Source organism: Agelaius phoeniceus, chromosome 1, assembly GCF_051311805.1.
Source record: "Agelaius phoeniceus isolate bAgePho1 chromosome 1, bAgePho1.hap1, whole genome shotgun sequence".
Lineage (NCBI taxonomy): Eukaryota > Metazoa > Chordata > Aves > Passeriformes > Icteridae > Agelaius > Agelaius phoeniceus.
The window spans coordinates 119555950-119582694 of NC_135265.1; the positions used below are offsets into that span (position 1 = coordinate 119555950).

The window sequence follows — 26745 nt, forward strand, 5'->3', positions numbered from 1 at the left end:
TACACAATATTTACCTTTATTTCCCAATGCTTTTCACCCATGTTAGCAAGTGCACCTTCACCATAAACCAATCCCCAAGTGCCAACATCATCACAGGAGATGGAGGACAAGAAGAAGAAAGAAGAAGGACAAGACACGCCCTGATCCCTCCATCTTGTCTCCATAACCCCCCTGTACCAAAAACCTTAAAGTCTATATTTCACCCTCTAAATGTGTCTCTTTTACACCTTTTACTCTAAAGTAATTCTCTTGTCCTCAAACTCTTGTTACTTCTGTGGATGGATCAAAATCAAGCCACCAAACACACTTGGCAACATTCCAGGATTTTGGAGACCCCCAAGGGTTCTCCTGGTATCTCTGGACATCGGGAACGATGTGCTGAGATCCCACAACACAGTATTTTTTTGAGTTTCCCGCTGTACACAGAGTTCTGCCTCAGTGCAGGAAATCCAGTGGAAGGCATTGGAAGAGAAGTGGTGGTGGAACTCCCATTACCATCTTTAGACAACACCAAATCCACCTTACTGCAGAGTGTGATTAGGGAGATTGCACAGTAAGAAACTGAACAGTGTTTGGAGACACCACTCTGGCTGCTAGCCTTGTTACCAAAAAAGGGGTGCTTTAAACACAACCTAAAATGTGATAGAAGGGATAGAAATAGAGATAGAAAGAGATAGAAATATAGAAATAGTTGTTCTTTGCTCCATCAAGACTTTCTCCCATCAGATGACACCTCCTCTGTTATAAGCACAAAGACATCCAGTGATTATTTTCTTGTACCAACCCACTGTTTAAATCTAAAGCTGTAACAAATGGCTGCAGCTGTTTCTTCTTCTTTTTTCCTAGACAAATGACTGAGAATTACTTTTCCTGTCTTACCTTCCACAGTATATCTCGAATCTGAAAACTGCCAGAGTCACAGATTTCCAGTGTGATTTAAGTAAGAAGAAGTTCTACCAGAGACAGAACGATGTTTTTCCAGGTACACTCTGCTCCCTTTATGTCAAATTAGTTTCTGGTTTTATGGCTACAATTCAGCACAAACATTCAGGGTATTTCTTTCCAATTTGTTAATTTTCTCCCATTCCCATTTCTGTATAAGGATTTCTCAAGTGTCCTTGCCTGCTGGTACGGTGCAGCAGCTATTGGTGCTTCTGACAGAAACTAAGAGAAGCATTGCTTGTCTGAGTAAAACAGCTCCGGCAGGAAGCCACACACAGATTGTATCTGGTCAGGTCCCACAGATTCCAGCTGTAGCCTGGGAGCAAATCAAAGGCAGGACACAGCCAAAGGAGAATGAAAATAAGTTGTAGTTCACAATTTTTGCTTCTTGAGGAAATCTTAGCATAATGGATTCCAAATCCAAACAAATATTTTGAAGATTTCCAATTAAATACTTCTCCCCCCTTATTTCAAATGCCATGTTGATAATCTACTGTAGAACCATAGCATATTCCACAGTTATGTTAAATGTGCCATATTACAGTGTGTCAATACACTTCTTATAGCATTTTCTCTCAGCATTTCTTATACTTTAAAAATATATTTAAAATATGTAGTATCAAAAGGGGTCCATTCTCTGTGTGTGTGTGTGTGTGTGTGTACATAAGTGTTAGACCAGGGTATCAAGACTTTCTTAGAGCTTTGCTTTGTGTATTTTGACTTGAGTTGCTTGGGTGTGGGACTCTCTGTGAAACCCCATGGCACATGTTGCATTGGGAGTAGTTAATTCAGGTCTTCAATGTTTTATTTATCATACAAGAAGTTAAAATCTTTAATCCAGAAATACTCAGAACCTATGAAAAGTATGTGATGCTCCAGGTGGCTTACACAGCATAACCCACATTAAAAATAGTCACAAACCATTAAATAGTTTTAAATGGGTGTGTGTAAGGCAGAGGGAAGTGTAAGATGCAAAGGTAACACCATGATATAGCGATCAGGCAGTGACTTCCTCATGTGCTGCTTTGAGTCAGCAATCAGCAGCTGACACTGTGAACGTGCTTATCAACACTATTGACATTCTTCTTTGGAAATTACTTAAAGAATCAACTTTTTTTTTATGTATGCTTTTCTGTCCTTCTCAACCTGAATATCATTGTGACTACAGCTAAAACAAGAAGTATCAGTACTTGGTTAGTACTGATTTCAGTAAGGGACTAACAGCTACACATCTGAGCTTTATTTCATGTTTGGAATGTTCTAATTTTGTAGGCAAATGACTCACCAGCCTTATATGCTGCTTTGGACTGGGGTAGAGTTAATTTTCTTCACAGTGGCTGGTATGGGGCTGTATTTTGGATTAGTACTGAACAGAGGGTTGACAATCTAGAGATGTTTTTGTTATTGCTGAGCAGAGCTAACACAGAGATGAGGCCTTTTCTGCTTTTCATACTGCCATGCTGGTGAGGAGACTGGGGACGTGGGAACTGACAACGTGGCAAGTTGGGACAGGTGACCCCAACTGACCAAAGGAATATTCCATTCCATATGACATCATGTTCAGTATCTGAACTAGGGGGAGAAGGAGGAAGCAGGGGAATGTTTGGATGTTTGGTGTTTGCCTTCCCAAGTATAGCATGTGATGAGCTCCTGGTTTCCTGGCAATGGCTGAACACCTGCCTGCCCATGGGAAATGGTGACTAAATTCCTTGGTTTGCTCTGCTTACATGTGTGGCTTTTGCTTTCCCTAATATACTGTCCTTATATCAATCCATGAGTTTTCCAGCTTCTACCCTTCCTATTCTTTTCCCAGTCTCAATGGGGGAGGGGGGGTGAGTGAGTGGCTGTGTGGGGTTTGGATAAACCACAGCACTTTAACAGAAACACTGGCACCTCAGAGTTACAGCACCACTCATTTACTGTCTTAGCTTTGGAAATCTTGTTCTTTATAATGAAGATCTTGTTTTTCAAGAGATGCATGCAGGAGTTAAATGTATTTTAATCATCTCTACCAAATTATCTTTTTAAATGTTCACAAAATACACAAAACATTCCATGCAAAAAGACAGATCCTGATTTCCTTATTCAGGATAAATTCCTTTCTTATTTCAGAGAGGGCTGTAAGCACAAGCTGCTGAGCTGCCATTCACTCAGGGAAACTGCATTAGGAAAGGTCTTTTCCCAGGGGCAATTTGTAATCCGGGCTTTCCTTTCCTTACCTGTAGGATTGGAATTTTCCTATATCTCTCAAGTCTCAAGCATTTATTTAATTACTCAAACTAGTCCACAGCTGCCAAACAAGCAGAATTTGAAGTTAAATTAATGAATGATATTCCCAATCAAAAAATTAATCGGCACAAACATCATTAATCTTCTCGCACCTCCTCTGCTAAGTGCTCCACAATATTCACCAGAACTTGGAAAAATCCAAATGATGGAAATTAGTTTTTAGGACTACAGATCTTCTCAAAAATCATGTGCTAATAGCTTTTTTTCTGCTTGAAAGGAGGTTGTAGACAGGTGGGGGCTGTTTTTTTCTCTGAAGTAACAAGTAACAGGACAAGAGGAAATGGCCTGAAGTTGCACCAGGGAGGGCTTAGGGCTGTTGAGAAAAAATTCTTTTTGGAAGGGTGGTCAAGCATTGGAACAGGCTGTCCAGGGAAATGGTGGAATTACCATCCCTGGAAATGTGAAAAAAGGTGTAGATGTGTGGTTTGGTGTTCACCACACCATGGTTTAGTGGTGAATATGGCAGTTTTAGGTTTACAGTTGGACTGCATGATCCTAGAGGTCTTTTTCAACCTTAAAGACTCCATGACTCTGCTGTGAACACGTCTCTGCACAACTGCTGAGTGCCATGTAGGGAAAGAAGCATCTGCTAGGCACTGGCTAAAATCAGTTCATTTCTTGAGGCAGCTTAAGAATTAGGCAACCAGTTTAACCTAGAAGGTGCTGATGTTTTTACATGCTTTTGAGACAAAGCGTTGCTTCTAAATTTTTATTATTTTTCCCAATGTTCTTAGAAAGCAGTGTTAAGTTCAGCATACTTCATTTTGTCTGGTTTTGAGATTAAAAAGACACAGGCAACATATCCAAAGGGACACCAGTACCTTTCTTTGTAAGCTTTGAGGGAGAAAAAGGAAAAAGAAAATCAATAATGGCCAAATCTTCACATCCTGTAACTTCTGGCTTTTAAAATTCGAACAATTATGTTGTTGTTGCTTCAGATTCCTCCTCAACCTACATCAGAGAGATCAGAGGAGACAGGTGAGATCTTCATGTCACAGCCCCACGAAAGCACCTATTGCTCCTGTTGTCATTAACACTTCCTGGGAGCACTCGCCATTTCTATAAAAATGATAAGCAATGTTATCAAATGCTGCTGATTTGAAAAAAAGATCTTTAACTGTTGCAAGATTATTGGCTGCTGCAGTGAAAGCCCTTTTGTTTTTCTTCCCAATGCCAAACCTGAAACCAGAATATTCTGAATTGACAGAATCTGTCTATTTGGGGTATTGTACATCCCTTTATTACAAAAATGACTTTTTCCATGGACAGAGATGGTATTAACGTTTTTTCCTACATAAATGTGTATCAAATACTTTAATTTTCAAGTCCTATAAGAAAAAAAACTTATTAATAATCAAAGCAATTTCTCATATAAATGAAATCAGATAAGAGTCAGTCTTTTATTCCCAAATATTTTCCTACAAACTAAGTGTAACTGATTATACCCAACTTTACTGGACGTGTAATCAGTGGTTACTATGGCAGTCTAACATATTAACTCTCCAAGAAAGGAAGAGCTTATTGATTAAAAACTCTTTTTGATTTAAAGTATTAGTCTATTACATGGATCATTTCACAGCTGGCTTGAATTTATCTTGGTTTTGATGCAGCAATTAATTCTGCTCAGAATTAAGAGAACAGAAAGATGTAGTCAGTCATTTCTGTAGTGTCTGGTTACAGTGTAGTTTGATTGAAGAGGTAAGGCTTAAATACAACTCTTTTAGCAGTGAATTCCTAGAATTCTTCAAGGCCAAGTGACTTAAAATAACAAAAAAATTCACTGGGGTTTTTTTCCTAGCAAAGTAAAAAGTATTGTTTCCAGTTACAATATATAGCATTTATAATTTTGTGACTGTAAATAATCAGGTTCACGTAATTAATCATTTTGCCTCAGAGCTCTGTTAGTCAGGATAGCTACTTTGCACACCACAGTGAGATAAAAAATAATAAAAACAGGAAAGAGAGCCTTTCAGTTGCACTTAACTTTTACCAGTTACACTCTGAATACAATCACATAACTATCCCATATTAATAGATCATGTCTGAATCCTCATCCTGAAAAATCAATGGGCACATCTTGAACACTGACAGCTTTCTGGCTATTTTTTCCCCTGTCTATCTGAGGACCTTTGAACTGTATGGTTTTAAAGCTGTATCACAGGCAGTGCTGTGTACTGCTTTATACCTGCATATAGAAACAAATAATACAGCATTAGAAAAAAATAGGATTTTTTTCATTGGCTATGGGGTGAAAGTTCAAATATGAGCTTTAGATCAGTAACTCAAACACTGTGTGTTTACATACATTCTGATTATGGTAATAGCATTATCAAGGGAAGGTATTTGGGCAGTGATGTCTATATTTTTTTCTTTTGGTACTTCTAACACAGTGACACACTAACAGTACTGTGGAAGCTCTAAAAGCATTGGAATCTTTACTGGTAAGGCCTGGTCTCACACCCCTTAGGTCCTAGTTTCTGGTGGGGGGAAATTCTACCAACAGTAGATGATGACCGATTTAGGAACCACTAAGGGAAATCTGACATATCCAAGTCTTTGCAATCGGATGGGATGCATCCCAAGGTGTTGGAAGTGAATTTGAGGAGGTATGGCTGCTACAAAGGAATTAGTGGTTGCAGTGCTGTCCTCCAAAATGTAGCAGTTCATCTTGCTAGATGAGGGCACAGTGACTGTGTTTTCACCTCAGCTTTGTTAAAGCAGCTGCTTTCAACTTTTCAGAGAGGGGAGTGTGCCTACATAATGTGTGACAGGGTACAGGAAGGCAAATATTGAAAGAGTGTTTATATTATTGCACTAAATTAGATTATTGGAACTGACTTCAACAGAATTATACTGAAATGACAGAATTTATTTATATATTCCTATTCAAGCAGCAAATTTAAACCTCAAATTACTTTTTCCAACTCCCATGCAGTTATGTATTTTAAGAACCTAAAAACACAGCATTACTTCTTTAACAATTTTCTAATTATATTCATATTTTTGTTATTAAAGTGATATTTATAATTTTGTCAGTTGCACAATAAAAAATGTGCAATGCTAATGCAGCAGACCAAAAATGTTATGAAGTTTTGAGGTTTTATCTCAACAGTACTGACAACAAAGATTTAAGGATGGGGAAAAACTAAATACTGCATACTGAATGTTTCATTTATCTAGTAACTATTAGGGTGAGCATGTAGACCTGAAAAATAGATAGGCAAAGATCTGAGTTTGCTTTTTGTTTATCATCCTAAAACAGTATTTAATTCCTGATACAGTCTTGATGGACCCAGTTACAAGACACAACTCACACTAACATCACTAAGTAGTCCCCTCTCATTCTGCATTCTGTTTAAAATGTTACTGACTTATGGTTGGACTCAGTGATCTTCCAACCTACAGCATTCTAAATATTCATGTATTTTATGCAGAAGGCTTCAGACAGTCTGGGTTTCAATGTTCTTGAGAGCCTCTGACAGCCTGCAGCCCCAGATGTGCCCTGGTAAGTTGCTGACAGGTCACATGTGCCATTTGGTCTTCTAAACATCCAGGAAACAGCCCCTATCTCCTGGCAGAGGGAGCAGACTGTTGCAAGCAAATGTGCTGCTGCCAGATTGCCCTGCAAGAACTGTCTATGCTCTATCTGGTCAGCCAGACATGTAGGAGTATGCACAGTCTAGCTGGCAATCTGCTCACCAGCAAATGGCTGCTTTGAAAGAATGTACTCTTCTCAAGGGCACAGGGGGTCTGTGCACGTGTTCTGCCAGCAAAGTTTAGATCCTTACTCCTCCTTAGCTTTGGGCACAGGCACAGCACAGAGAGCTGGAGTGGGGCACAGGAAAAAGGGATGCCTTTTATTACTGCCTTTAGGAAACTGGATGACATGGCAGTGCTGAGTACTACAGTTTTAGCATATAGTAGACCTACTTTTTCTTGTTTTTTTAAAATTATCACTACTGGAAGTAGTTTAGACAGAAGACAATGCCATTGTTTGTGTCTTGTATGTTTGTGATGGCAATTTTGCTTCTGAACAGAGTATGAATGATCATGGGAGAATCATCCAGCACCATATTCAGCAAGGATGTAAATATGGATACCAAAAATACCACTAGGCTGCAGATTACCATATTATTAATTATGTCTCTGCAAAAGTATTTACACTCACTTTTACAGGTAGTGCATATTCTTCACAAAAAAAAAAAAAAAGGAAAAAAAAGAGGGAACCAACCACTAAAACTGGCTGAATTGCCTGCTGAGACCTTACACGGGCCACAGTAACCAGAAACTTCTAATAGTTGACCTTCATTCAAACGGCTCTGCTTCAGCAATCCTATTTAATTTCAGAACTTCACTTTATCTCTTTATCCTTACACTTTATCTAGCATTGTGGACTCCTTTCACATCCTATGTCATGGCTGAATAATTCAACGGCAAGTAAATTCCTTACATTTCTCTTCCACAGCCCTCAGCACTAAATGCTGATTGGTACTTTGTAGACCTCACTAAGAAGATGTTTACATTTTTCCTTCAACACCATCACCAAGGAAGGGCAGTGGGAGGGCTGCTGGAAAAGGCACTCCCTGTCTGTTCCAAGGATGCTCTCAGTGCTGGCCAAGTGCTGCAGCTGGTATCTCTAAGTACTTAATGCACCTAATTCTGAATACATTTGGAGTGCTTGTAAGCTCTTTGCTGCTAAAACCAACTCGAGGGTGCACAGATAAAACTACCCTAGTTTATATCTTAAATCTGTATTTCTCTTTCTCCTGCAGCTAAGACTGAGGATATTTTTTATTTTTGAATTTTCAGATGTTTGCTGAAATTGATATTCAGTAAGCAAACAAGAATTAGGTCGTCCAGAGGTAACGTATTTCCCCACCTCCCTCTCAGATAAGAGAGCTCCATTCTGTAATGCAAAGTGTATGATTGCAAAGCTTATGTTTTGGGTATGCATCATTATAGTATTGGTATCATTTCACCCCAGAAACCTGTCATATAATAGGCTGTAATAATTCTATTTATTATAATGTTAGTTAGATTCTTATAAACTAAAGCCCAGTATACATGCAGAACATGCACATTCCTACCTATTATCAAATATACATTATCCTGTGTAGATTTCAGACCACACACATCACTGCAACTCAGGGCATTGATAAATATTTAATTAATTAAATACAATGTTCATACAAGCATCTAAAAAGAGGGAGAACTAACACTGTTCACTGCAAGTTCCTTCCTTTTGGACTACAACTTGAAATATACATGATGTGCATGGTAGCAGCAGAGTGGCTTATGATTAGTTACCACAATCCAGCATATTTATTACATGCTGACTGTATAATTTAAAGATATTTCCACATTGCTAATCCCATAACATACAATGGAGGGACAAAAGGTGACTTTCCCACCACATTCTGAATTGCTGCAAATACCTACCGCAATATTTAATTCCATGACTAAGGCAGTGTGGGCAGAAATTGCTGGTTACAGATTAAGTTTACAACATCAAAATTTCAACAACTTCTCTACTCAGGGAACATTAATAATGGTGTATCCCATTGGAAGGTATTAGGTATCTTTAAAATAGTTAAGTGATTTGGTTTCTTTTAATTACTTCCTGCCAATATCCATAATTTTCTCTGAATGTCCAAAACTAACTTAAAATTCAATATAAAATTGCTATTGTTTTCATATCATCCAAAAGGAAAGATTAATGACATATTTTAGTAATCTAGTAATAAGTGGCTTTTTTCATTGTTCAAGCTACATGCAATCCTCAGTGGATCTTAGATGTATGTTAGAAAGGTATTTAATGCCTATTTTTCAGTTGCCAAGGTCAAACATCACCTAGTATGTATAGGGAAAGAGGAAACATCTGTTGGAATAATTTATTTGACTAACACAGAGGTTAGGATTAAAACCCAGTAATTTCTTTGGTCCAATACTGAATTTCAATTAAACAATACAGGTATTTGTTCAGTTTGAAAAAAACTCCTTCCTTTACTTGTGAGCACATTCTTGTATATCCCTAATTAGTGGATATGGCAAGGGATTACTATGATTTATCATTTTTTCGTATCTGCATAAGCTCTGAGAATGAATTTTTCTATTTTTTGAGGTTTTGGGGTTTTTTTCCCAATATATGTTCTAAAGAATTGACAAAACTTTAAAACTTTGGTTTCTATGGAATTCCTCTACTAACAAGATTAGAATACATCTCAGGATCGGTGATTGCATGTGAAATTGTAAGGTACAGCAACCTTCAGCATCTAAGATAAAAGTCCCATTTTGAAGTTTTTAGAAAATACTGAATGCATGTCATCTGACTGCAGTTTCTTCTAACCCTTCTGTGAAATCAGGCTAAAATCTTCTAGATTACCAGTAAAAAAATCACTTAAATTGTTTAATTTACAAATGTAAATTAATAAAAATATAGACATTTTATTTCAATCAAGTATGGAAGGTGCTCTCTTTGCCTTTCTAGTGTCAAAAGGGACTTCAACAGAGCTGTGATTGTATGAATACTGAGAAAATATTTGCTAAGCAAAGAAGCTCAACAATTGGACAGCTTTTTACCATTGTAAAGCAGAGTGAGAATGCTTTGTCTCAAAGGGAATAGAAGAAGGTCTTACAGGAGAAAAGATATTGTACACACATGTTCCATTCTTTTTTAGGACTAAAGGGAATGATAAATGCAAAGCACAGTTTTGCTCAGCCTGGCCAAAATGACAGGATACTAATATTGCATCTCTATTAGATGACATGCAAGCTGACAGAACACTGAGCATGCAGACAAACCCATCTTACAATTAAAAAATCCCAACATTTATATGGTATGAGTATTAGTCTGTATCCCTCCAAATTTCAGAAGCCTGTACTATTCACTGGAAAATAATAGTGTATAACTATAGTAGTACTAAAAATATTACTTTTTATAATAATGAGTACATTGTTCCTGCAGTTCTTGTTTTTAACTGCTCCACTGGTTTGTGCTTTCTGAGAAAGAAAAAAAGTTCAATAACGGGTACATATTTGACAAACTCAATTTCTCCTTTAGACCAGAATATATCCATTGCCTGTGATGAACAAAAATTATTATTTGAAAGAGAGAAGCTTTGTGATTTGCAATTCTTCTTCCCTTCTCAACAGAAAGGCAGCTATTTTTAATCAGAACAAATAATCAGAATAAACAAAACTCTAGACAGGAAAGTGGCAAGGTGTCAAAAATAAAGTAGCATTAAATGTTGCTCAGTTAAATTGTCAGACATACTAATAAATTCTAACTTGAATGCAAAATAGAATACTATATTTACTAATTTAATTACAAAAAAATGCCCGTGTCAGTTGCATGCATTTATTTATTTTATCAACAGCATTGTATAAATGATGTGGGTTTTTTGTTGGCTAGTTCAGGTGAATTAGCTACAGGTGAAACTGGAGCATGGCTGTTAGAAGTAAGCTGTAATGATGAAAGCTGATTGTTTCTCCTTCTCCAGATAATTCTATCCACAGCATCACTCTTCACCAATGGTCCTCACACCTCAACTTACTTCTGAGAATTAACTTCAACATTATTTTATCCTTGTGGAAAATGATTACAATTAAATGCATATGACAGAAACTAGTAACCCCAAAGTTACTGCTATTAGCTAGTCCACTGCTTTGTAACCAGAAACTGAAATCTATTATCCTGTCTTTCAAAGAAATAAAGACAATAAATATAACATGGTTTAAAAAAATTATTTTAGACAAGCAATAACCAACATAACTAAAAGGAACTTGTTTGAGAAACACACCTGAGTTTTCATCTGACTTCTTCTTTCACGGATTCTTGGCAGAGGTTTTCTTTCACCTTTCTGCTTGTGAGCCAAATCTAAAAAATCTGGTTTTTCTTTTTTTTCTTTCACAGAGCAACTGGGATGAAGAGGAATTGTGAAATTAGGTGCTTCAAAGTCAGCTGCAGAAAACAAACAAAAAAAAAGGATTAATTCAATATCCCAAGTCAAACCATATATATTCAGTGTAATTGATCACAGGTTCCAATATATCTCATTATAGAAAACAATGTAATGAACCTTAAGGTATAATACCTCAAATTTGAAAACTGAGAACAGAAAACTTTGAATGGAGTTATAGAAGGTGCTGAAAACACTGATGAAGGTGAATATTAAAACAGGTATTCCCATTCAGGTAGAGTTAATTGGAAGGGAGTAAACTCAATTACATAGCACCTCCTTATATCAGCAGTTATTCAGAAGACCATTTCAGAATCATTGCCTTTTACATATGGCTTCCAAACAATGAGCAGACTCCAACTATTTTAGGGCTGGTGCTGGCATGCAGAGCATCAGCCTTCATGTCTCAAAAATAACATATTAATTGATTTTCTGAAAGCAACAGTGTAAATGCCCCCAGTTTTATTTTATAAATGTGGTAATTCAAACCATTTTGAATAATTTCAAGTCAAATGTCTGTATCCAAGTCCTGCAAGACAGCAAGACATGCTGTTAAGTCATTTATGTTTTAACCTGCAGCCAACTCTGTAACAACCACCACCTTCCCACCATTTTAAAAAAACCTCAAAGTTTATTTCAGGTTTTGCTTGAGTTTCAAAACTAATTTGTTTTCCCACTTGAAGAACAGGTTGCCTTTAAACCTCAAAAAGGGTTTAAGGCTATTTTACCTCCCAGCCATTTTTTTTTTCCGAGTTAAAAACTTGGACTTCTGCCAGACATGTATCTTGCAAAGGCCTTTAAAGGACTGACAATATACAGAAACCAAATAAGTATAAGCAAGTAGATTTTAAAAGTCTGATATATTTTATCCATATTTATTCTAGAATGCCCAACATTTTTAAAATATGGATGTAAATGTGAATATTTACACAATCAAAATGCACTAGCTACCCCTTTCCATAATTCTGGGTGATTGGGATGTGAGGGGAAAAAAAACTATATATGAACTAGTGCTAAAATTAAATTTTATATTTAAAAATCTCCATTTCTACTCAAGTCTTTTGGACTCATCACTGGTACAAGTGTCTTATAAACAATTCTTAGCATATTTATTTTTAGCTGTAATTTTATGATTTCTGTAAGTTTTAAATAAGCATGAAGTAATTGATTAGTTTGCTTACAAAATTCTACATTGGCTGCCTGTTCATCAGTCTTTCTTTCATTGCTTTTTTTCCTGGCAGCTCTGGAGGCTTTCCAATTCATTAAGAAACGTCTTTCCATTTCTTGAATTTCTTTCCCATCCAGGGATTCTGCAAAAGAGAACATTTTCTGTGATACAAAGTGAACTAAAGGACTATACAAAGTTGTAGGTAATGTGTATTGGCTCTATATTAATTCTCTTCAAGTCTTTTTTCCTTTTTCTAGTATTTTGGTAAAGAAAAGAATACCCAATAAAGACTGATATTCATATTCAAGCTGCAAGAGAGAGTTAACATGTCTTAATTACAAAAAAAAAAAAGAATCTACTGTTTTTATAAATTTCAAGGGAAATATACATATTTCACATTTGGTTAACATGCAAGACTTTCTATAATGTTCCACAGAAAAGTTATGCTCTTACACAGGGTTTAGATAGAAGCAGACATCCAGGTGGAGAGGGAAACTGCATGTCTCAGCAATTAAGGAATTCTACTGATCATGGAGACACAGTCACACAGATTTGCCTCTCCAAGGTTAACTTTACTCACTTAAGTGCCATAAGCCTTATGGTCTATGATTCATTTGTTGCATCTGCATGTTTGAGTCAGCCCAAATGAAATATCTCATGTGCCCACAAATTTAGGTTGCATTAGAACTGTCCTAAGGCACTGTTATTTTCATTGTACAGATAGGCTTTTTCTTTTTCTAAATGGCCAATATTTTGTGCTCTGAGAAAAACCAAGTTCTGTAATTATAACTTTAAAAATAATTGCCACATTTATCCAAAAAAAGGGAAAAATTAGCAGATTTTTTTTACTTATTTCTACAGTATAAATATTTAGATATAGAGGAATCAGTTTCTTCCTTTCTTGCTAAAATTTTATGCAAAATAATAATAAAAACTGCACCATAAGTGTTAAGATTAACAAATACACTCTCAACATAAGTGTGAACTGCTTATAAATTTAAGGATGAATGTTATGACAAATTCAAACACAGTAAGGTGGGATCTGCACAACTGGCACTGTACAACAAAAACACTTTAGCAACTACAACAAATTGATAGGGGAATACATAAAATGATCTTTGAAAATCAGTTTCACATCTGGAATATGAACACAAAAAACTGTCTTGTAACAATCTCACCAATCCTCTATTATAAAACAAATTATTACCATGACTAATACCAAAAGCTAAGCAAGATAGCTTGTGAAGCTGATTACATAAGCCATTTTAGCTTTCTACATAAATTAAAAGTTCATGATTTGACATAAATATCTATAGCAGTAACTGTGTTTACATGCAGAGTGCTACTCAAGAACAATTAATTTTTCAGTTGTTTCCTAAAAGATGGGGGTTATGGGTGGGCTATTGATTGAATTTTTTACCTAAAGTCAGTGACTGTACTATAATCCTATCCTTGTACTTCGGTTTTTGGCAGATGGGGTTTCCTGTAAGATCTATTCTGCGTAGCTTTGTCCATTTTTTTAATACACCCTCCAAATCCTGCAATTGGAACAACAACAGAACATTGTGATTATGTTTCCCCCACCAGAGTAAAATTCAACAGTAATGTGATTTGTTCAGCCAGGCCCAAATCCTGCACACAGAAATAACTTCAATGAGACTATTCACATGTATTATGCACATTAAGAATGTGCATTTTCAAACAGAGTGGTTCACAGCATCCCCTGAATATATCAAAATTGCACAGAAGAAACAGTGATGTTGGAAGATGCTGAATTTTTAGGGATACAGTAATGCCAGCTATAGAAAATTACCACTTCAATCCCACTGATAAGCACCCAAGGCCTAGGAACTAGCAATGAAAAAATTTGTATTATACACAATGTCTGTTGGTGCATCCCCAAGGTCTTACAGAGCCCTTAAGAGTATCATTGTGTGGAAGAATAAATACCTTATACAGATAAAGTACAGACTAGAAAAAAAAGCTAAAAATCATGCAATCCACAGTGGACTGCCTCTCTCTTTTTATATATGTAGAACTGTATTTTACAGGAGAAACAGTAATCCCCCCCTACCTAACTGTGGGTGGTCAGTTACAGTATTGGCCTACAGAGTGAAATTAGTGAAATATACCTTTCTCCATCTCTGTTTCTGTCTGCTTACCCAGGGGCAGTGTGACCTAGATGAAACTACTCTGTCTTTCAAATACAATAAATCCAAGTTGAAAACATGCAAACTTTATCAGATTGCTCCTTTCTACTAGACACCTTACTTTCTGAAATACTTTCTTTCCAAAATTTCATTTAACTTTCACTCTTGACAGGTTTTCCTTGTATGTTTGAAAAGCTGCAGGAGGGATCCAAGACAATAGGTATAAATAGGAGAGAGGATTTATGTTCTAATGTTGTAATAATTTGGAAAATTCTACTGATCATGCTGTGATGGATTCTAAACCACAGAGGGTGTAAAACTTTGTAGCTTGCTGCCAACAAAGAAGTCTCTAGCAATGTAGATTTCTCTTAGCTCCTTCAAATCTAGAAATTTGCTTGGGTAGCACAAGCAGGGAGAATTCTGCTTTTGCTGGCTCATCTCCCATAGTAGAAAATCCTCTTGGAAATATTCTTTCAGTTATATAATACATGTTTAGAAAAATCATGTGGAAGACAAAGTGGCAGTACAGCCTCATACCTCCAAACCATATAATTTTTGGTCTATCTATGATGATGGTGATATCATCTATTGTTATACAGTGATACAAATGTATTTTTATAAAACTAGAGAGCAAAAGTCTGGTTCTGTGAGGATCAAGACTGATAAAACAATGCAAGAAACTCTGAGGACTGGTCCACGTGAAGAAATGTTAATAATTCTTGTAATGTTATTCAGCAAAGCTTAATCAGTATGTATCAGGATAGCAACATGATAACCCCCACAGTTTAGGTGCTAACACTTAATCACAAACATAATTTAGGGGCAAAATATTTTAGGCTAGACTTACTAAAAAAAAAAAAAATCATTTAGCAAGTATATTTATTTATCCTTACCTAAGCATTCAGATACTATCATTGAAGTCTATAAGGTGTTCTAGATTTCATTAGAAAGAATTTTCCCAAGTAATAGTTTTGCAACACGAAGTTGGCTATGACTGAAACAAAATGTATACAGTTTAACTTTGATGAATGTATACAGAGTCCTGTAGATTTTTGTTAGCTGTTACTTACTTGATAAATGACCCTGAACATGCTTACTCCAGTGTATGTTTATCTAAGAGCACACTAATCCTGTGCTGAAATATGATTACCCTTTCGATACGCTCTAGTTGTTCATTGCCTTCCTGTCTCTAATAAAGTGCTTTCACTTCCCAGCCTTTCAATAAGCTGTACTAAAGGGACCAGACACTCTTGTGGGCAGGCTCCGTTTGATAAATGATCATGTCATGCTATCACTTTGAGGTCTGCTGCAAAATACTGACGAGCAAATTATATTCCATTGGGGAGGGTGGGAGGGGGAAGGGCAAGTGCCTGAGTAGGCAGCTGTAGTGCTGGCAATAACTTTCTTACCAATTAACAGTGGCCATTTAAGAATTGGTATTTGACCAGTATGCTCCAGTTTTTATTGGAAACGTCTAATCCAACTGCCCCAGCCACATCTACAGACAGCCATTTGTCACCAGTTTGATTACCTGTCATAATCTATTTGAGAAAATCTATAATTTTTCTCTTGTTCCTGACTCAATTCTAAAGTGAATGAATTCATCTTTTGTGATATCTCTTGTCAGAATCAATACTGGGCAGAGGTTGAATAAATTAAAGAGTTGGGAAATACAGATTTTTTCCAGGAATTTCTAGCTATATTTTTCTCTATCTATCCAAAGACTCACACAACTCATAACATTTCCAAAACTAATGAACTTAAGAAATAAATTATATTCTGGCTTTCTGTAAAAAGGAATAGTTGTGGGGTTTTTTTAAATATACATAGTGTTTTAAAAAATTTCCTTAATTCTAACCCAAGTACACTGCAGTCTAGAAGACCTTGTGATCCTGACTAAAGCAAACCAGAACCTCAATACGATAAATAAATGAAGTAGCGAGCAATAGAAAACAAATAAAAGCCACTTCTATTAAAATCAATTATATTTTTGATAACTGACCTGAGACTTTTTGCATGTGGTAGCTAGTCATAGTTATTTTGCATGAATTCAGAAAAATTACTTGATTTTCATCTGTCTACTGTTCAGACTGCATTATATAAACTTCAGTCAAGTGAAACAAGGTCATATGCCTTGATGTCTGTTAATTATGCTAACAAAGCCCTGTATTAGCCATGACCTTAAATGCTTGAATTTATTGAATTAATTAGTCCTAATTTTTAACTATGCTGAAATCAAAGTGGCATAGGTAAGAAATCAAAGGAATATGGGTTTTCATAATAAAAGTGAAAAAACTGAAATTTTAAAATATAAAATAATTCTACTAAGTACACAAAAGTGAGAAAAGTCTACATAAGATTGTATTTCATGATTTCTTATGCCCTTCATATCTTCCTCTTTCTCAAAGATTCCGTGTTATCCCTGCAGTTCACCAGACCTGCTCAGACACGGGTAGCTCCCCTACAGCTTCTCTTCCCGCCAGGTGAAGCACAGCTGGGTACAGAGCTCTCTGACACTTCCCTGTCATGTGGCACTGCCACGATCTCTGATCAATGCCAGACTTTCCTGGGGAAGTTCTTGATGGCAAAGCAAGAAAGGGAAAGCAGAGGATATAGTGCTTTTGGCATGAAAAAGAGGTATACATCAGGGTTTTGGTAACAGAAGGGCAAGAGGGAGGAGAAGGGAGGCAGCTCGTGTGGGAATGAAAGAGCCTTTGCTGCATGTAACAAGTTCAGCCAGCAGAACCAATTAAGTGTATAAAACTGTATACCCCTAAAATCCTTGCAGCTTTCACAGCTGCTGTAGAATAATGTATGCTGTGAAATCATGAAATTCGGGGATGCAAAAAATATTGAAATATACTCAAAACTTCCCTCAGCTATTTCTTTGAACAGTCAGTGGCTGTATAAGATTGTTCTCCTGCTAGATGTCCACTGTGAGCTAAAGCCTTACAGAGTTAAAACTGACTTTTTAAAAAATACTTTTCATGGCTTACTGCTTTTTTGAACAGTTTGGTTTTTATTTATTTAAGAATTTATATTTAGTGATAAGTAGAGACTACCAAAATGCAATCCCTTAAAACTCAGTAATTGTAGCTGGAAAGTTGAATATCCACCTGCATTACAATGTATATTAAACACATTTGATATGTTCATTAATTTTACATGGACATATCTGCAAAGATATGAATAGAAACACTTTCCCTGTTCCATATATTTCAAAACTTGGAGATTGTTTAGAAAATGCACAGAACAGTCACTGTCAAAATATACTGGAGTTTAGTACAAGTGTAAGGGATAGCAAACTCAAATGCTAATAGGAAAATTTTTCAACAGTTTAACTATATAGAAATCTTCAGGTCTAACTGGTTTGGGTAAATGTAATTCTGGTTTTCCTGATGATTAAATAATGAAATTTAATAAAGAATAAATAACATATACACAGTTACTGGATAATGCAGTCATTTTGTCCTCTCCCGATTCTGTTTCAGAGGATAGTGGTTTTTCCTCTAAGATACTGAAAATGCTGTCTCCAAACTGGCATCCTCATTCTTAAAATTAATTGGTTCTTTGGCTATGACAATTTTCTTTTAAGATCGTCACAACAGAAGAATATTTTATTTATAAGAAAGAAAGAACCAATAGAATTTTTTTTGTAGTATGTTTTATTCAGAAATTGATTCCTTTAAAAAAGGGAAGATTTGTGGAGATTGCCTATTTAAAAAAAGCTTTTTGCTATTTTGATGTAACCAACATATTCAATGTGAATTTAATTACTCAGGAAAAACCTACATGAATTATATTTTGATGTAAATTCAATCACAACTGCCAGCCAGGACTTGAAATACAAAGCATTATTAGTTCTGTAGTAAAAAAGAAGGGCATAATTCAACATTTTTTAATATTATAGTGTAAAAAAATGAAGAGTCCAAATAGAGTAAATTCATCTAGGTAACTGATAGGTTATGCATACAAAACACTGCAATCTCCTCATTAGTAAAGAGAATTGCCAAATTCTCTCAATAATCTGTTAAAAATATGTTGTGTTCTCAAATGTAATAAGAATAGTTATTTTAATAATTACTAACCAATGAAAGTAAAGTTTACTAAGGAAATAAAATTATTACACAAACCAGAAAATAAAGAGTTTATTTCAATCAAGACTTTGTCTTGGTGATTTCGGTTATTATTTAAGCCAATTAATTTCAGTATTAATTAATAAAATTATACATTTTTACACCCTAGGTAAATGTTTCTCAATTTTTACTCTCTGTAAGATTTTTATATGAGAAAAGAGAGCATGCTTCACAAGCCAGATTTAGTAACTGCAGAAGTAAAATTTCTTTTTACTTATATATTTAGTGATAAGGATGAACGTGGCTAATTCCTGAACACCCATACTTAAAATAACAAATATTTACTTTAATACCTCCATATGTTTAAGTCGATTGTCGACTGCTTTAAGATAAGAAAGATTTTCCAAAACTGCCAGTTCTTCTAATTCATCAATGTTGTTATTGCTGATATTCAATACAGACAAAGATTTCTGAAGGAAGAAAAGCAGAAAAATAATCATTTTTTTCTATGCCATGTGTGGGTTAAGTTGTAAATTATTACAGAAAATTATCTTAAAATATGAACAAACATATGAAGAAGAAACATGCAAACACCACCTCCACACACCATACAGTTTGTTTTATGGTGGTGTCCCACCTTGTCCTAAAATGTAATTTATTTTGGTTTTGAAGTAAAACCAAAGTAAGATTGTTTCTCAATTATTTCAGAAATTCTTAGTAAATCCAGAATTTTTGGGTTTTTTAAAACACGCTCAAATTCTTTACAGAGTTCTGCAAGTGCTACAAACTCAACTTTTGAAGTATGAAACATACATTGAAACTGACTGCATTTTTATAGAATCATGGAATGGTTTGGGTTGGAAGGGACCTTAAAGATCATTTAGTTCCAACCCCCTGCCATGAGCAGGGACACCTTCCCCTGGACCAAGTTGTTCAGAGCTCCACCCAACCTGGCCTTGAACACTTCCAGGGATGGGGCATCCACAACTTCTCTGTGCAATCTGTTCCAGTGCCTCACCACAGTCACTAGCAGAGAATTTCTTCCTAATAGCTGCCTAATCTAAACCTGCCCTTGATCAGCTTCAGGCCATTATCCTGTGTCCTCTCACAACACACCCTTGTAAAAAGTGCCTCTCCAGCTTTCTTATAAGCCCCCTTTAGGTACTGGAATGCTGATATAAGGTGTCCTTGGAACCTTCTCTTCTCTGGGCTGAACAACCCCAACTCCTCAGCCTGTCTTTATAAGAGAGATGCTCCAGCCCTCTGATCCTCTCTGAGCCCTCTCTGGACTTGCTGCAGCACGTCCATGTTCTTCTTATACTGTGGGCCCCAAGACTGCATCTGAGCTGCAGAGCTGAAGCCCATATGTGCTACCCACATAGTCTCATTTAACAGCTGGACTACACTGCTTTTCTCTCAGGCTTGATCCTACAAACCTCTTGGTATCCATACCTCTGATCCTTACCCCTTCTCTGGAACACTACTGAGCCACATATTGCACTTTGCCATTTGTAACAGACAGTAGTTACCGAGATCTTTACATTTTAGATAAAAATCTAAATGTGTTTTAGTTGTTTATCCTGGGAAATACTAATGTAGTTTCACATAAAAGGAAAAAGTTTATATGTCTAGAAAATGACAAGGGACTCCTAATCCAATGAGTTTAGAATTATACAAGAAATAAGATTTACCATGATTTGGAAAAATCTCTATTTCAGCAGTTTATACAGTTTATACTTCAAAAATTTGACCAAAACCTACATTGCAGATGGAAATTACCAGTATCATCCTGATAAACACAGTTCATAAATTTAATCTTCTCAGTCAGATTCATGACATTATCATCATCCAGACATTTGCCTGTGGTACACACAGAGCTATACAGCCTCATGATTTTATCTCTTTTATCTCTGACACCATTAAAAGAGCCAGAAACAGATTAAGAAGTAAAAAGCAATGCCTTAAAAAGGCTCCAAACACTTAGCACTTAAAGGATAAAAGAGAATATTTTTACATTTAGCCTCCACAAAAGATGTTGCATCATCAAGAATGCAAAGTTGTTTCATAGAAAACAAAAAAAACCCAAACCCAAACCCAAACCAAGACATCAAAAGGCCTTAAAAGCCACAAAGAACAAAATCTAGACCAGGCTGCTGAAAAAGATGGAAGAATTTATCATACATTATTATCCTGGGAAGATTACAGCTGTAAAACTTCCCTTTACTTTGATAATTTCTCCAATATAGAAGGAACAAAGTACAAATGCTCTCACAGTAATGACTCATCTCTATTAAAGAAAAACAGCAATGCATGTCTTGGATTACATAATCTCAAAACAGGAAAAAAATAGAACTAGGTCAAATATTTATGATATACATGTGAACAAAAGAACTCACTTTTTAGTGAGTTTTTCATCTTCACAAAAAAAGGCTTATCAAGCCCTGACTACACTATGGGAGATACAGCAAGAGGAATTTTTATAGTACAGAACTACATCCATTAGCAAATAAATCCTACTTTTTAACCTTTTCAACTATATGTTTTATGAGCAATTAACATGTTGAAAGACAACTTCAAAGAGATTTCCTGAACTCTTGACATAACACAACATAGAAGAACTGCAGAACTAAAACTGAATGCTTTTGATTGTGTTGTTCTTAATACCCAGGAAGAAAAATCTGTTTGTGCCTTTTTTTTCCATTCCATTTTTCTACAGAAATACAAAAGGCAGTAAATAAACAACTATACCAATGAAATCACTGAAATATCAACAAACTAATTCACTACAAATGAAACAGACTAAGAAAACTAAGTGATGAATTCCAACCCCTTTTTTAGTTAATTCACATTCTGTTGGTATAGGGCATCCACATACTTCCTTATTTCCTCTCTCTCTTGATTCTCATTTTCATTCTTCATAAAGAAAAAAAGATGAAGTAGACTTTCAGGGACACCTTATAAGAGAATTAGGGTGGGAGTCTCTTGGTAAAATTTCAAATAATGCCACCAGTTGGCAAAGGAGGAAAACACAGAATGATCAACTCATAATAATTTCTCCTAAAAATACTGATCTCCTGATAATTGGCTCATTGCAATTCTCAAGATATACTTACTGCCAGGGAGTTAAGAGATACTGGATCAAACAGAAGCTTTTCACCAGGAGGGAGATGTTGACTTTCAATATGTAGCTCCCGCAGTTCTCCTACTTTATCCAAACCCTCTACTACAGTGATATAGTTGCCTCCTAAATACCTACAGAACAGAACACAAAATAGATTTAATATCCCTTGAAAGTAAGAGCAAACACAAGGCTTCAATATATAGAGAAAAATATTTTCCAAGCATTATTGAATAATACTTGGAAATTATGATAGCTAAAGTAAATAACCTAGCACACAAGTAGAATATACACTTAACTGATTCAAGCAGTTTTTTGTAGCTTTATCTACTGCTATTTTTATTAGTATTACTAGACTGAAAAAATAAAATCATTTAAATGCAAATATATGTCAAGATGATATTACTTTTATCACAGAACATCTCATAAAAAACCAGTAAGCAATTACTTCTATTTGAAAAGCAAATTTTAAGAGCTGAAAGGACTTTAATGATGCATAATTTTAAAAATTTCTTAAGTGTCATAACTATTCTTTTTACTAGTGAAGTAAATACATTATTTTCAACTTACAGTTTTTCAAGTTTTTTCAGTGGTGAGAGATTTTCTATACTTGAAATACGATTGTTCTGAAGGTAAAGGTGAGTTATGTTTGAAGCAAAGTCCAAGTTCTGGATTTGGTTGATTTGGTTATCATATAAATACAGAACTCTCAGATTTTTACAAAAAGAGAGGTCACCCTAAAATAAACAATAAAATGCTACTTAACATTCAGTCACTGCCTGCTTCTGGAAGCTATTGATTGTTCTTATATTTAAATTCTGATGCATGATTTATAAATTTTCACGTTTAGTAAACATTTCATAAAACTATTTTTCCTAGAAAACCAGAGTTATTATATATTATCAGGTGTCTACAGATTGAAAGTCAGTTATCTAAAGGCTGAAATCTGTCATTACCATTTTGCCCTACAGAACCTACAGAGGACTACAGACATCACCAGCAAATACACCACCATCCAGTGTGACTTCATTCCCTTCCCTGTCTTCATCAGATGGATTTCAGAAAAGCACAATTCTTTGTGTAGTTGTCTCCATTAAACTGCACTGATGTAACTGGAAACCAGTTCTTGGCAAAGAATTATTGGTTTTTACAAAACCTTGCACTTCAATCTGTTTTAATATGTTTCTGAACTCAAGTTTACACTCAAATGTTGAGTTTCTTTGAACATTTTCCTATGAAACAACTAAAAGACCACTCTCCATGAAGGTTTCTGTAAAACTTTGCTGTGGCAGCTGATGAAGCAGACCCCATCAAATGGACTGATCCAATTATTAACTTGCTATGGCTGTGCATAGGAGTGGGCTGAATAAACCTGTTTGTTTGCAGCATCTGTTCACACAGAACAGTTTCTTGACTGAAATCACACTTTTAGAGCAGAAATTGAATTCACCACATTCAACAATGCAGTTGTTCAGGGCTCAGCAGTTTCAAAACTTACTCAGTATCTTGAGGGGATCTGAATTAACTCAGAATTTATTGAAACCTGTATACATTTCCTATTATTAAACTCAGAGGAAGGAGGACTGGGTTAGGTTTGCAGGTTTAGTCTTTGAAAACGAAAAGCTCATGGATTATTTTTTAAATGAGTAAGCCCCAGGGAGCAATTAAAAAAAAAAAAACCCTATATTTTTAACCTGGCTAATTTGAAAAAGCCACTACACCAGTCCTAATTTGTTAACCTCACTTGGGTTATTTCCTGTTCCTGAACTCTCCTTTCCTTTCTCAGACTTCCTCTGAAATTTAAGGAATAAATCACAGATAGATTGAAAAGATTATGCTGTGAGTTAACAAATTTGTAAAACTTGGCTTTCCAAGTTTATCTCTCCAACAATGAACACCTCATCTTAACAGTAACTACAAAACATTAGAGTAGCCAGCTTAAAAAGAATAATAAAAAATAAATCTTACAATTGAATCTATATTTTTATCTGATAAATTCAGATGAGTTAATTTTTGCACATACTGTCCAAAATCCTCTTCACTACGGTTCTTGTGACCAGCATTTTTAGCAATTAGGTCCATTGTTAGTCGAACCATAGTTCTGTAATAGGTCAAGCTTCTCCACTGCTTCTTTTAATACTGTATTCCACGTGCTCTTCTAAGGAGTATTAAAGAATGCCTTAAAAACAAAAAGGAAAATGTTGTGTTACTTGTATCCCAGATCTTCAACAAAGCTTTCATGTGTACTTCAAATCTGACATAACCTCACCAACACTCCTTTCATTTACAGTGATACTATGTTGCTTATAAAATCCTACCCCTTTATTGCTGATATTTTATCAAGTTTTTGGTGTATTAATAAATATTTAAAACAATTTTTCTACTTGATTTGTTGATTCAGTTCGCTTAAGAATATTATATCCTAGTTTTTTGTCTTTTTCACATAGAAATATGAGCACAATGCTCCACAGCAGGCATAATTCTCACACATAGAAGCCAGTTAATGGAAGCTCATAATCTGATTATAAATTAGAAAATAGAGGAGACTCTGTTACAGGTTTTACAGGTTGTGAGAGGTGGTATTAAGCTAGAGAACTCTTTATATATCTGCACAGCATTTTTGTCATGCACACAACTGCATGTTCTGCACAGTCAAAAACTGTGAGTTTTTCCCACTAAGGCATATTATAGAGGCTCTCACAATCCCAACTTTTTTTCCAAACTCCGGCTCATATAAGTGAGCTTATAAATGACAGAATGGGGGAGAGGGAAGAAGGCAAGTGGCTAATATTGAACGGGAGGCATAAACAATCTGGGGATAAAGATACCCTAATGGATATAACTTAATGACTCAGAATAGAAAGGCCACCTGCTTAGCCAGTGTGAAAACCACCAATCAATTGTTTTAAAAATTTTAAAAGTTTAATAGTAATAAAATGGTTATAAAAGTAGTAATACAATTAGAGTAGTAATAATTTGGACAATTTGAATTAGGACAATATGAGACAATAGAGACAAAGAGTTATGGACATCCGGGTACCTTTTTCTGGGCAGCATAAGCCCGAAAAAGGACACCCGTTAACAAAGGATTAGCCCTTAAAAGCAATAGCCTGTTGCATATTCATACACCTCATACATGATGCATAAATTCCATTCAAATACAGGATTCTGTCTGGTCATCGTCAGCTTCTTCCTCTGAATCCTAACAGCGCCTTCGAGGTGGGAAGAAGTTCATTTCTTCTGATAAGAAGGCAATAAATTCTTTTTCTCTGAAAGATTTAGGTGTCCTGTGGCTGTTATTTCACTGCAAGACCTCTCTTTTAAAAAAGAGTATCCTACATAGCATAGTTTCTATTTTAACTTTTTTTTTATACCCCAGAACTATATTTAACACACTACTTAAGAGAATTAATACAGCATAACTTTCTAACACAACACATATAATATTAATTTTAATATTTGCGAAAAGCCAGTCATAAATATGCATTTTTCACAGCCAGTAAATATACCTTTGTATATTATGTATTATAGCTTATACACAAAAGCCCTACATTATAGCTTATACACAAAAGCCCTACATTAGTGTATCAGAACAACTGAGGAGACAGCAAAAAGGATCCCAGTGCTAAACCTCGCATAGAGAATCCTCTCTGCCAGCATTACAATTAGGAGAAACTGAAGAAAAGCCAAGATCGAGGCTATGAAGGCAGAAGAAACTTCCTTTCTCAGTAAACAAATCTGAAGCTCAGTAGCTTTCCTTTAGCCATACGAGATTTGCTTTTGTCTTTTATTTTTAAAAGTGGGGATGAAGAAGAGCTGAAAGAACATTGTGGGTTGCCTGTTTTTCTACTGTGAGTTTCTTGCTTTTTATTTAAAAAACACCTTTCAGAGCCCCTTCTCAGACCTTTTTCCAAACCCAGCAGAATAAGCGAGGGGCAGCCGGGCAGGTCTCCCCTCCCTCGGTTCCCCAGCTCCTTCCTACCTACAGCCGCACGATTTCACACCGCCCTCCCCGTCCCGCGGCCCCGCCACCCAGCGCCTCCCAGCACGGCGGGTGGGAAGGCGGCTCTGATGGCGGAATCGGGCCGAGACCCGCTCCAGGCTCCTTCCCGGTAGGAAGCGCCTCCGCCTCCGGCTCCGGCTCCGCTCTCCCCTCAGCTCCCGGCCCGCGCGCGCCACCCGCCCCTGGTTGCCGCGGCAACCGCACGCCAGCGGCCGAGGGGCGGGGCGCTCCTCTACCGGCTGCGGCGCGCGCCCCGCGGACCAATCAGCGCCGAGGAAAGAGAGAGAAGGGGCGGGGCCTTTCTGCACACCCGGCTTGGCGCGGGCCGGCTGCGCTGGCGGCCATGTTGGGGGAGGTGGGGAATGTCCCAGCAAGGGTCATCGGTTCCCCCCCCTGCACGGGGCACCTCAAAAGTTACACCTTGTGCCTGGGAAAAACGCGTATTTTATGATTGGCTCTTCGCAAATATTAAAATGAATATTATATGTTTTGTGTTAGAAAGTCATGCTGTATTATTTCTCTTGAGTAGTGTGTTAAATATAGCTTTAGGTTATAACAAAATGTTGTAATATATGCTAGAAATAATTCCTGCTATAAAAGAATGTATTTTATAAAGATCGTGAAATCCAAACGAGTCTCTAACCACAAGCAGCCTGAGGGACGGATGTCTCTTCAAACTCCGAAATTCCTGGAGTTGGCTGGGTAACGATCGGCATTTTAGCCCAAGAATAGACAGCACCCAACACAGTGATCACCGGTATCTCGAGTCATCGAGTCATCGGAAATCGAGCAATCATCACGACAAGTCGTCGTCCTGTTGATAACATCGATTAAGATAGCCGAAGTGCCAGAAAGATACATGTGAATACGCGACTTCCGGGATTCGATCAACGCTGGCTATCAACCAGGAAACGGCCTTTGTCCAGCTCTGCACAGTGAAAGAACCAACTATGAATATGCAGAGTTACAAAAGAAACTTGACTCCTTTGCCTCGGGCATAACAAACTGTATAAAACATCCCCGCTAGAAGCGGCTCTTGTG

General features: G+C 36.4%; 1 protein-coding gene across 4 annotated transcripts; it reads right to left on the bottom strand.

Annotated features, from left to right (window-relative positions):
• PPP1R42 (protein phosphatase 1 regulatory subunit 42) lies at positions 1–26647 on the bottom strand. Of its 4 annotated transcripts, none has more exons than XM_077186239.1 (9): positions 26348–26647; positions 23670–23880; positions 22272–22438; positions 21697–21835; positions 18937–19053; positions 13778–13895; positions 12371–12499; positions 11031–11191; positions 1–4182 (listed from the first exon to the last, which is right to left on the bottom strand). In XM_077186239.1, the coding sequence occupies exons 2-9, from the start codon at positions 23796–23798 to the stop codon at positions 4150–4152; spliced, it is 993 nt and encodes a 330-aa protein (XP_077042354.1). In that variant the 5' UTR covers positions 23799–23880; positions 26348–26647; the 3' UTR covers positions 1–4149. The 4 variants fall into 4 exon arrangements, 3 of the variants coding, with proteins under 3 accessions (XP_077042354.1, XP_077042346.1, XP_077042359.1); XM_077186231.1 differs by lacking the exon at positions 26348–26647 and adding an exon at positions 25684–25898; XM_077186244.1 differs by lacking the exons at positions 22272–22438; positions 26348–26647 and adding an exon at positions 25684–25898 and having other exon boundaries at positions 23725–23880.
• Between the last annotated feature and the right edge of the window lie 98 nt (positions 26648–26745).

Excerpts from the sequence above, each read along its gene's own strand:
- PPP1R42 (XM_077186239.1), bottom strand. The coding sequence starts at position 23,798 with ATGGTTCGACTAACAATGGACCTAATTGCTAAAAATGCTGGTCACAAG. Across the intron at positions 19,054-21,696 it reads TATCTCTTAACTCCCTGGCA|AAATCTTTGTCTGTATTGAA; the intron begins GTAAGTATATCT and ends TTCTTCCTTCAG. Across the intron at positions 11,192-12,370 it reads GGCAGCCAATGTAGAATTTT|CTGACTTTGAAGCACCTAAT; the intron begins GTAAGCAAACTA and ends TGTTTTCTGCAG.